The sequence below is a fragment of the Hipposideros armiger genome, unplaced genomic scaffold (assembly GCF_001890085.2).
Source record: "Hipposideros armiger isolate ML-2016 unplaced genomic scaffold, ASM189008v1 scaffold_33, whole genome shotgun sequence".
Taxonomy (NCBI): domain Eukaryota; kingdom Metazoa; phylum Chordata; class Mammalia; order Chiroptera; family Hipposideridae; genus Hipposideros; species Hipposideros armiger.
The window spans coordinates 3429531-3441914 of NW_017731383.1; the positions used below are offsets into that span (position 1 = coordinate 3429531).

The 12384-nt window shown below is 42.2% G+C and overlaps 1 protein-coding gene across 5 annotated transcripts in view; it reads right to left on the reverse strand.

Moving 5' to 3' along the window:
* The window catches only part of RNF216 (ring finger protein 216), a 131083-nt gene that overhangs the window by 25676 nt on the left and 93023 nt on the right, over nt 1-12384 (reverse strand). For all 5 annotated transcript variants that reach the window (XM_019637527.1, XM_019637526.1, XM_019637531.1 and 2 more), the window contains 2 exons: nt 10120-10217; nt 1277-1499 (listed from right to left, as the gene is read on the reverse strand). In XM_019637527.1, coding sequence (XP_019493072.1) covers nt 1277-1499; nt 10120-10217 — 321 coding nt within the window. The remainder of the gene's footprint in view (nt 1-1276; nt 1500-10119; nt 10218-12384) is intronic.

Sequence of the window (12384 nt, forward strand, 5' to 3'; positions counted from 1 at the left end):
AAAAGGACAGCAACTTGTCTGTTCCCCTCCCCCAATTCCCCAATAAAATCTTAAAAAAAAAAAATTTTAACTGATACATTTTTAATATAAAACTTATTTAAGAACAAAAAGCACAATTCCCTATATGTTCAAGTCTCTTCATGTCCTTCCATATAGTTTTCCTTCTATTTCTTATTAAAGTTCATTTCTAGGGTAATTTATGATATACAGTAATACCTTGGTTTGTGAGCATAATTTGTTCCGGAAACAAACGACTTGTATTGCAAGACATCACTCGTTTACCATGTTAAAATGTATTAGAAATGTTCACTCGTCTTGCGGAACCAAGTTGCAAACCAAGTTGCTTGCAATCCAAGGTTTATTGCTACTGAGGATGGCACTTTTTTATATCTAGCCATCTTTCTATTGCTTCTAAAAGCTTTCCCATTGATTATTTTGTCTTTTCTCAGGTTTAACATAGATATGCTTTTCTTCTTTACATATAAAAGTGCTTAGAGCAGTAGCTGACACAAGTGGATGCCCAATAAACATTCGTAATTATCTTCTCCAATATTTTATTTTATTCTCTTAGCTAATTGTACTGACTAGCAGTTCCAGGACAAAATGGTGATGACAGTCTTATATTTGACTTTTTGGGGATGCTTCTATGTATTTTACTATTAAATACATGCTAATGACCATCTTTTAAATATGGGGTTTAAAAATAAATAAAGTATCTTTCTAATACTATTTTTTAAAGCTCAAATCAAAAGTGGACATCTGATTTGTATTAAATGTTTTTTTACCATCTAAAGATATCATATGGTGAATTATGTTAAGAGGTCTCAATATTGAACCATCCTTGCATTTCTGGAACAATTTCCCTTGGCCATAGTTTCCATTTGCTGACATTTAATTTATTTATATTCATAAATGAGATGAATCTGTAGTTCCTTTTTTTAGGGTTATCACTGTCACATTTTGATATTAGCATTATGCAGGCTTTACACAAATATATGTAAAATGTTCATTACTTTTCTATGCTCTGGAATATTTCAGATGGCATAGAAAAGTTTTAGTCACTAGAGGACTAAAAAAAATTTGCTCATAAACTGTTTGGGCATGCTGCTTTCTGAGGCACAGCTTTTTTTATTACTTTCTCAATTTTTTCTCTGGTTACTGGTCTATGTATTTCCTATCTTTTCACTGTGTTATGTATATATAAAATATTATTTCATTATATCACCTTACTGATATTTCCCCCTACAAAACAACAGGCAGCTATACATTCACTTACAGTGGGGTCGGTCCAGAGAGAACATCTCGAACACTCTTGGCAGGGAGCTCCTGGAGAGCGAGGATGCTGGCAGAAATGGTCATACCCATTGATGGATACTCGACAGAGGTAGCACATTTGGGCACCGCAGCGGCAAGACATGCGGTTGCAGCCTTCGGATTTGATGAGGCCAGTCCCACATTTGTGGCATTTTCTAATGCGGGCAGCAGTCATTTTTTCTTCACTAAAAAAAGAACACATGATTAGAGATAGATAGCAGGGGAGATGAAGAGGAAAGAGAAATATTATGGCTACAAAGTATTTACTTCTTTCCCTATAAGGAAGGTACTAAAAAAATACAAGTGGAAACTTTAGTCAGCATTGCTCAAGCAGTAGTTCACCGTTATCAGAAGTGTCTGGATGCTGATGGTAACCACTCTGAGCACTTCCTGTAATTGCAGAAGTCAAATGTGACTTGTATTCATCTTCTGTTATTGGTATATATTGAGTATTACAATTTTAATAGTTTTCTTTCTTGAAATGTGTATACATTTTTTTGGCACCCTCTGTATAAAATGATTGCCTAGCCCTTTTGGTGACATTCAGAGAGTGAAACAGCATGTGTTAGAGTCTGAGAACGGGGTTCAGTTCATGAGTTGATAACCTTGGGTAAATTATTCAACTGATTGGAGACTCAGTTTCCTCATTTTTAAATTGGGAAAGCCCAACTTTCTCATAGCGTTTTGAGAGCTATAGATAAAATACAAAGTACCCTGGGGCACAGTGCCTGGCATGTAGCATTTTAAAAATGACTATTTGTTATAGGAGGCTCTGTAGGCTTAAAATGGAGAGGAAAAACTCAGGCTCTTCCTAAATAATCTATTTTACATATACAAAGCTGGATAATGGAGAGCCAGTAAGCCTAAAGCTTAGTTACATTCACACCTTAGATTTTTTTAAATACTTGGCATGGGGGTGGGATAGACAGAGTTAGGACAATCCAATAGACTATCTATGACTTCTTTCTGTTGGCAGAATCCACCTCCAGCCCCAGACTCCCTTGCAGCTAGGGGATTGGCATGAATATGACTCTGTCTTGGTCAACTGGATTCTTGCAGGGAAGCTACTTATTTCCAGAAAGACTTTAACTGATAATAGAGAGGCAGATGATTAGTCAAAATGACAGGTCTTGGCTCTGTTAAGAGCTGGCACTGCTGAATTAAGTTTTCTGTGGTGCTCTGTTCCTAACACTTGCCACCTTGGTCTATAACTGTTCATGTGTCAGCCCTTCTCTACTAAGTTGAATTCATTGAAGGTAGTGGGCAGAAGCTGTACTGGTGTGAAGAAGTATGAGTATGGTCCTGAGACTAGGGAAGAGCATGAAGGATCCAAAGGGTGGACACTGAAATTGGGACCCATCCCACTGCTTCAGGTACTTCTCCTCTCTCCAGGTAGGAACCCAGAAATAGTCTGGGGATGAGTTCTGATCTGCAGACTCTCGCCTAAGACTGAGGAAACACCGCCCTCCTCCTTCCACTGCTCCAAGTTTTTCTGCTAAGTAAGAGTAGGTAGGTGAGTCAGGGGCAGGCAAGTGCTTTTAATTACTGATGTTTAGAAGACTCCTGTGGTAGTATGCTTCTTAGAAGCCAGTGTATTTAAAAATAAAAGAATGCATTAGGAAATTGGCTGCTATTCACTTAGGTCTAATTTTTGAATGACCCAAAAAGAAGGAAGGCAGAAATCTGGCTTGAAAAGAATTTAAACCCAGTTCAAGTTACAAAAGAACAAATTAGTTCTAAGTTTTGCTGAATTGGAAACATCATCAAGGAGACAAAGTTTAAATAAAGTGAATTTATTATTGTCAACTTAGTAATGTAACACATATGTTCATGATTTCAGTCACTTAGCAACTGTGAAGGCACTTGTCAATGTTTCACATTCAGACTCACAAGGTTCTGATGAAAAAGTTTTCAAATTGAAAAGCTGTTACCAAAACACAATTGCAATTTTTATAGCACAGACTTTCTGTGTAAGAGCACCTTTGAGACTGAAGCGTGGCTTTTAGTTGTTAGTTGTCGCACTCTGGTTGCCTGGGGCTGGCTCACTCCTTCCCCAGGCAGCTGCATGAGCTGTTAGTGTGGGAGAGAAGTGGCTTAGAAGAACCCAGGTTACACAGTCCCTCGTGAAGGTTCAGGAAGAGAGTGCATTTGCTTTCTCTGTTCCACCAGTCTGTCAAGTCGCCCAAGTGAAATAAAAATGGGTGTGTAGGGGAGAAAAGGCATTCCTAAATGGATGGAGGATATAGAAAGATCACAAGCAATACTGTTCAAACAGCTACTCAACACTGAACAAATACCTATTCAGGTCCCCTGCTTTGGTGAAAGAATAGGACTAGGTAGGACCAGAATGGCCTTGTACCAAAAAAGGATTGCTATTATGGGATGTGGTGACCACCTACCCAGTAACATAAAAATGCAAAATGGGACCGGGGAGAAATCAGTTGATTCTCTTGGGAGAAGGGTGATTTGGCAACTAAATTCTAAACTAGGCAGGAAACAAACAGCCCCACAGGACGTGATCCTGTTCAGAACAGGAAGAGAAGGCTGAGCTGCAGCTGTGACTGCTGACCTCGTGTTCAAACAGGAAGGCTCACTGTACTCCCCTATATAACCAATAAAGATTCTGTGATTCCATGATTATTTTTCTCACTACTATTTAAGTATGCTGGGAACTCCTCTTTGGGAGCTATATTCATTTCTTATAGCATATACTATTCAAAGCCTTAAATGGCTTTTGCAAGTGTGTATGTATTTATTAAACTGTGGCAAAATGCACATAAAATTTATTGTTTTAACTATTCTAAAGTGCACAATTCAGGAGCATATTACATTCCCAGTGTTGTGCAGCCATCACAATTATGTAGTTCCACAACATTTTCATTATCCGAAAAGGAAACTCACACTTATTAAGGAGCCACTCCCCCTCCCACCTTCCCCATGCAACTGCTCATCTGCTTTCTGTCTGTCTCTAATGGCTCTGTCTATTCTGTACTTGGCAAATATCCATATGCCTATGGACATTTCATATAAATGGAATCATGTAAGATGTGGCCTTTTGTGACTGGCTTCTGACACTCAGCATGTTTTCAAGGTTCATCCAGGTTGCAGCACGTATCTTCATTCCCTTTTTATGGCTGAATAATATTCCATTCCATGGATATACTGCACTTCGTTTATGATTCATCATAGACATTTGGGTTGTTTTCACCTTTGGGCTATTGTAAATAGTGCTATGAACATTCTTGCACAATTTTTGTTGCACACCTGCCTCATCTCGTACCACTTACTATGCTTTATTTTATGATTCAGTAACAATAAACTGCTTATAATTCCCTGTGTGTACCCTGCTGTTTATTATTTTTTCTTCTTTTTTTAAAAGATTTTTATTGGGGAATTGGGGGGATGGGAACAGCGCTGGGGAATTGGGGGAAGGGGAACAGACAAGTTGCTGTCGTTTTGTTCTTCAGTCTAGTTGTGGAGGACGTTGCTTCATTGGCCCAAGTTGGCACCATCATTACGCTCTTCCCGGGTGAGGCAGATCAGTTGCCGGCTTCTGGACGGCTGCTCACTGCGGCTGCTGGCCGCTCACGCTGGGTGCTGGCTACACACGGTAGCCCATGGCAACCCACTGCCACAGGGGCTGCAGCCTATGCCGTTGCCGGCGACTCACGGCAGCCCAGCTCCAGGTTGAGCTGTTGTTCAGCATCTTAGCTGTAGAGGGCAGTGTCACTGGCCCTCATATGTGGGATCTGAACCGGGGCCCTCTGGCATCCCAAGCCAGTTCTTAACCATCGCGCCACTCGGCCGGCCCTGTTTCTTATTTTTGACACTCAGCAGTTGGCAGGATTCCTGGGCTCTCTGGTCCATGGAGTACACACTGTATGGTGGGGAAAGAAGTGGAAGCCCCTGGAGCACCCCACCCTTCAAAAAGTAAAACCAGATTCCCATGTGCACCTTTGAGACTGGTGCCACCATGGAAGACTTCAAAGCTGCAGGGCTGCTGACTCCCCTCACGCACCCTTTTACCTCTCTGTGGCCTGTGCAGGACGTCCTGCAGAACATGCCTGTAAGCCAATCAGGTGCTGCCTCTAACCACAGCTGCTGTTCTCAATGTCAGTTCTTACCAGAGCAAATAAACACAGCCTCTGGCAAGTGGTACGCAGCTATTGATCTGGAAAATGCCGCTATTCCCTGTCCAATAGGCAGAGGACACCAGAAGCAGTTGTAAAGGACCCTGATCATCTGTTGTCCAATAGGACGACACAAAACAGGTCGACTATTCAAATGACATGCAAATAGAACCTGGTGAACAGGCAGGCGCGCTAGGATACACTAACATGGTATATGCATGCCAGAGGGTAGGAGATAAGTCCCCTGAAAATACAGAGATCTGTCCTGTGTACAAGGGTCTGGTGGTCAGGTGTGTATATCAGGCTATTCCTTCCAAAGTTAAGCACACATAGCTGTATCTTGTACTCCATACCACGAAGAAGTCAGACACTTGGGAGGCCTTTCTGGATTTTGGAATCAACATATATCACGTTTGAATGAGCTGCTCTGATCCATTTACTGCTGACACAAAAGGCTGCCAGGTTTAAGTAGGGCTCACGCCAAGAAAGGACTTCCAGCTGCCACTGGACCCAGTGGTGCTCCAATGCTGAGTGTAGCCAGTTGCAAGAATGGACAGGAGAATAAGAATGGGGTCTCTGCTTCAAAAAGTAACCAACTCTTGTCCTTCTAAGAAATATATCCTGGCCCATGAATAAACCTGGAGTAGTCCAAATGCCTGACCACGGGGCATCAAGAACCAGTATAGAGGTGGGCAATACTCCACCACCAACTCCAAGAACTCCTATGACTAGGCCTGAACAGGCCCTAAACTCAAGAAGTTAACTGTTTATGTGCCTGCATCACATTGGTAAACCAGGGTCTTCTGGAAGCAGCAGCAGCTAATACTTCAGGAAGCCTTATCATGTGGCAAAAACCATTCTGGGTACTTTAATCCTCATAATAACACTACAAGTAGATACAATTATGCTCTGTACTTCACAGATAAGGAAACTGAGGCACAGAAAAACTAAGACATCTGCTCAAGGCTCGTAACTATAGCTGTCCACAGTGAGCATGCAGTACACCTGTCCTGACTTCATCCTTCTTAGGGGCAAAACAAAGGTCCAAACAGCAACAACAGATCCTTCCCCCCTGCCCCCAACTCAAACCAGAAATGACATGTCCACAATAATGAGAACCGATTTTTTGGGAGCTGGCTCATAGTGACTGAAAGACAAGTCCAATTGAAAAGTTTAAAGTGTTTTAGGCAACAGCACAACTGCTGGAATAAGTATATTGCCTGACAAAATGACTATTTGGAGGAAAATAATTTTTGACATATTCATCACTGCAAAGCCATGCCACTGGTCAGGCTGGCGGTCACTCTAAATTATAAAGGCTGACTGACAGACAATGGTAAGCTAGATTTGAGGAAGCAACACTAGACTTGATTAGTTGGGGTGGTATTTGTGATTCTACATATGTCATTCTATCAGCTTTCTATTGCTGCCATAACCTTAGTTACATCTGCAAAGTCCCTTTGCCATGTAAAGTAAAAATATTCACAGGTTGTGGGGCTTAGGGCACGGATGTCTTTGGAGGTGATTCTTTGGCTTATGACGGTCTGCCTTCTGGCCTCCAAAAGATTCATATCCATCCTACATGCAAGCCATAGTCACCTCATCCCAGGAACCCCAAAGATCTCTTCCATTATAGTGTCAACTCCAAGTGCCAAATCTTTTCTAAATCTACTCAGCTCGACAGTTCCAACCCCCATCAGCTAAATTAGGCAGAGCTGAGCCTCTGGATATGACCCACTTGGGGACAGGCATAGGGTAACAGTTACAGATATTCTGCTTCAAAAGGGGAGAAAATGGAAGGAAAAAGGAGTCACCACTTCTAATTAATTTGGAAATCTAGCCAGGCAAACTGAACTCCCTTATGTTTCAGATCTAAGAATAGTCCTGTGGTTTGAGGCTCTGCCCTCTTGGCTTGTGGCTTCACTTTCTAAATAATCCTTCCTTTTTCATGAAAGGTAGCATATGCTTGCGTCTGAACAGTTTTTAATCAGCCTGTTTCCTGCTTGTGGCATTTTGGGGGTCTGACAGACTTCTTTCAGGCATCCTCTCTGCCTCTTTCAGTCCAAGTTGGCAGTGTTTCTGCTGATATAAAATTCTCAAGAACTTTGTGGGTCTCCCATGTATGTCACAGGGATTCATTCCTTTAGACATGAAGCTCATTCATAGATATTTCCCAGATAATCCCACGTCTACTTTTGGCTTCTGTTGAGATGGCTGAGGGATAATGCCCGGGGTTCCTAGAGGCTCCCTGGCTAGATCGTGAGGATCTGAATAACTCCCTCAGGCTCTTCAAAGAGCCTTTGCATGACTGAATACTCTCGACATTCTGAACACATCCTTGGTTTTTTCTCTAGAGCATGCTTTTTCTGACAGTGAATCTACCAATTTTAGGGTCTTTTATCATCTGGATAAGGATGAGAATTTCAGAAACAATTAAGTCCTGTTCCATTTTGTTAACAATTTTCCCCCCAATTTATCTCTTTCCACTTGCATTTTCTACTCTTCAATACTTTGCTTGGAAATCTCCTCAGTTAAATACCCAGTTTCATCATTTACAAGTTCTGCTTTCTGCATAACGGTAGGACACAAATCAGCTAAACTCTGTGCCATTATGTAACAAGGATCCCCTTTCCTCCAGTTTTCAGTAACATGTTCCCATTTTCTTCTGAGTCCTCACCAGCAGCACCTTTTATGTCTGTATTTCTAACAGTCCATTCATGGTGACTTATGATTGAAGTATTCTCTAGGACAATTTGGGTTTGCCTGGAATGTTCCCCACTTATTTCTGAGTCCTCAATGGATGAGTTGCTAATGTCCATATTTCTACTAACAGTCTGTTCAAGGCAATCTGTTTTTTCTATGCTTCTTGAAATTCTTCCAGGTTCTACCCATTCCCCAATTCCAAACCCACTTCTACATTTTCAGGTATTTGTCACAGCAGCGCTCTACTTCTGCTACCAAGACCTGTGTTAGTTTCCTGTTGTTGCTGTAACAAAATACTACAAATTTATTAGCTTACTATAATACAGATCTATCATTTTATAGTTCTACAGGTCAGAAGTCTAGCACGGGTTTCATCCGACTAAAATCCAGGTGTTGGCAGGCTGCGTTACCTACTGGAGGCTCTAGGAGAGATCTGTTTGCTGCACATTTGGGCTGCCAGCAGAATTCAGTTCTCTGAAGCTGTAGGACTAAGGTTCCCATTTTCTTGGTGGCTGGAAAACGGAAGGTTGTTCCCTATTTCGAGAGCCTGTCACGTCCCTTTGCTCCTGGCCTTCTCCCTCCATCTCCAAAGCCTGAATGGAAGGCTGAATCCTTCTCATGTCTCTCTGACTCTGTCCATCATTGCGTCTCCATCTGACCAGAGAAAGGTTCTCTCTTTGCTTTTAAGGAGTCATATGATTAGATTTGGTTTAGCTGGATAATTCAGATTAATCCCCCCATCTCAAGGTCCATAATCTTAACCACATCTGGAAAGTCCATTTTGCCATGTAAAATAACATATTCACAGGTTCCAGAGGTTAAGGCATGAACATCGTCGAAGGGCATTATTCTGCCTATGAACCCTGTGGTAAAGAGCATAGTCAGGAAGCCACGTGCCTAGCTTTCAAATCCCTGTTATGCCACTCACACTACCTGCGTGACCATGGGTATGTTACTGGGCTTCTCTGCCTCAGCTGTCATTTATAAAATGAGGATACCAGCACCTACTTGTGGTGCAGACTTGGAGATTGCTAACTACCCCAAATGGCCATTTCCCATTAATTTTCTTAGTAACAAAACCTGCTCTTTACCCTTCAAGTTTAAGCGGGGCATAACATCACCAGGTAGAGATTATGTATGGTGTCAGTGTTGGAGCGAGCTGTGGCCATGTGATTCAGTCTAGACCAACAGGGTATGAACAGAAGTGACATATTTATATAGTAATTTCTGCATCACTTACAAATTAAATAAAGCTGCCTGCCTGGCAACTCATCTCTCTCTTTCTCCTCACCTATGGGATGGAATGTAAATGTAGCTGCACCCCAGTCACAACCAGGCAGATGAGAACACCACCTTAGGGAATGATGAGGCAATGAGATAAAGGAACCCGGGCCTCTCAGTGACCCCATGGGACAGATCTGTCCCACCTGTCTGGCAAGGCTGGACTGTTAACAGTGTGAGAGAAAAACAGACTTTTGTATTATTTTCGTCAGTGTATTTATTAATTAATATTTGTAAAGTGTTCAGCCGTAAAGGGAGTGCTACACAGTGATGGTTCTTACTGACTGCACTGATCTACATTTTGGAGGCTGTACTTCTACATAATGTCTCAGGCCACCGGTATCCTCTAGGAAAATGGATAAAAGCAACACTAGTGCAATCTAACCTAATTAAATGTGTTACCTGTTTATTAATTTAGATAGCCAGGAGAAGAGGAGCCAACATATAGAATTCAGTGTTACATGTGACCCAGGGAATAACTCGATAACGCAGCAGAGATGAGAAAAAGAGGCTCAGGGGTTCACTTCCTCGAGATGACTCTAGATTGCGGCAGTAGTTTGAGAACTTGTTCTCCCCACGATACTCACTGCCCCTCTCTGCCCAAAAGGCAGGTTAATGTGTGAGTGTGTGTGCGTATGTGTGTATATGCTGGTTAAGAATCAGTCAGAGTCCTATGAATTATGTTACTCACATAGATGTTCGGTACTTGATGTCATCTTTTTCAGCCAGCTCTTCACAGGTGAGGCCACTGTGTTCTTTCCAGAGTCCCTGACACTTCCTACAGGTTTCCTGGGGATAAAGCAGACACACAGACAGCTCCTGGTGAGTAGACACTATGCAAGTTTCTGTTCAACAAGAGGGAACGCGAAATTCTTTCAGAGGATCTTTCTCCCTTTTAGTAGGCATATTTCTAAAGACATCTCTCAATAGAAAGCGAAGACTTATTAGAAGAAAGCATGGGAAAAATTTTCTCTCCTTACATCAAAAGGATGTATTGCTCCCATCACCCAATTAGTATAAGGCTTCATAAGATGCCAGGAGCCACCTAGGGGAAAAAAAAAAACCAACTGCACAGAAGACCGATTTATGTGATTTGTTTTTTTTAAAAAATAAAATAGTGCGAGCTGCTTGAGGGCAGGGTCTGTCCGAGTCTTATTAATTTCTGCAATCCTTACGCCCAGGGTTCCAGTGTTGGTCTAGCACAGAGTAAGTCCTCTTGTTGAACTGAATGAAAGAATTGTCTAGATCAGGATTACTAGGGGTCCTTAGGGGAGACATGCCCTCAGGCATCCCTCACTCTTAAACACGGAATCATTCTCCACAGCTTAACTTCATGTACAAACATGAATTTAAAAAATTACTACTTTTTATTCTAGGGCCCTTCAGTTTATAAAATATTTTCACATGTGCCAGAAACTATCTCACATCAAACACAAGAATTAAAAAAATAATAATCCAATTTAATTTTCACAAATGAAAATTACAACTAGTAAGTACAGTAAAGGAAGATGTCAGCTTTAACTAGGGACCCAATCTGGTCTGGGGGACAGTGAAGGCTTGAGAAAGTGGAGCCTGAGATCCGAAAGATGAGTCAAAGAGAGTGAAAGGAGAAGCGCATTCCAGACAGGGGCCCAGTAAGAAAAGACTGGCAGGAGAAGCTGGGCAAGTTTGGCTCCTGTAGCTGTAATGCACACAGTGAAGAGGCCTGTGAGGCCCACAGGGGCCTCGTAGGGTGTGATTATCAGTTTGATGTTTTTCTAGGAGCACTAGGAAGGTATCAAAAGGTGTCATGCATGGAAATAACATGATCAGGTTTGTGATTTTAAAAGATCATTCTTCATGCAGAACAGATTGGCAGGAGGAAAGAGTGAAGTGTAAAAGACAGTTAGGAAGCTATTAAAATCACCCAGGAGAGAGACTAAGGAAGCCCAGACTCAGGGAGCTAGGTGAGGACACGAAGGAAAGTTGACTGATTTGAGAGAAATGGAGGAAGCAAAACTGGCTGGCTAGGTGATGTGCCGGCTCTGGGAGGGAGGAGAGGGAGGTGTCAAGGAGGATGCCTTGGTTTCTAGCTTGTGCAAACCAAGGTAACAGCGACACAAATGGAAGCTGTAACAGTAGAAAAGGCCTGAGGGTGGGGAGAGGGGGGGCAGGCAGTAAGATCAGGGGCGGTGGCGGTGATGACACAGGGGGACCTGTGGGACAAGCAGCAGAGATGTCAGGTAGGGAGTTGGGTGTGAAGGTTTAGCATCGGGGGTGGCTAGGCTAGAGGTCACCAGGAGACTGACTAGATTATATCTTCACATCAATTCTAGAAACATCCCCTATCACTGTACTCTCCACTTATTATTGAACGTTTCCTAATATATACTGCTAAGGTGACTCTAACAAGGCACAGACTACCATGTACAGTACAAATGCTTTTTTATGCTTCTACATAAAAAAGGTGGTGGGGGGAGAATATAGTGATCTATAAAATCAACCTGACAGAATACCCAAGAAATTGGTAGTACTGATTGTCCTGAGTAGCTGGAAGGCAAAGGTGAGACTTCCTACTGTAGGCCTTTTGTATCTTATACTACATAAATGTCCTAAGTGAAAAATAATATTGAGAGAAAAAATGGACTGCTCAGGGAGCTGAGAATCTGAACAGCCCTTTGGTGAATGTTGTAAAAAGGCTTCAATCAATGGAATGAGGTGGGGTGGGCGTAGAGATGAGCTGATCACAGATTCTATATGATGTTCTTTGGTCCACTAACCACATCCCTGTCAGTAAACAGAGGATCATCTGAAACCAGACTTAATCTCTGCCTTACCCGTAAAACGTCACTTACGCAGCAGAAAATGGATGAAGCTAATCAGTAGTGCCTTATTACACACCAAAATGTAAAGCAGGGGCTGGCCGAATGGCTCAGTTGGTTAAGAGCTCGCTCAAGAGTTTGAGCTCTAAGCAAGA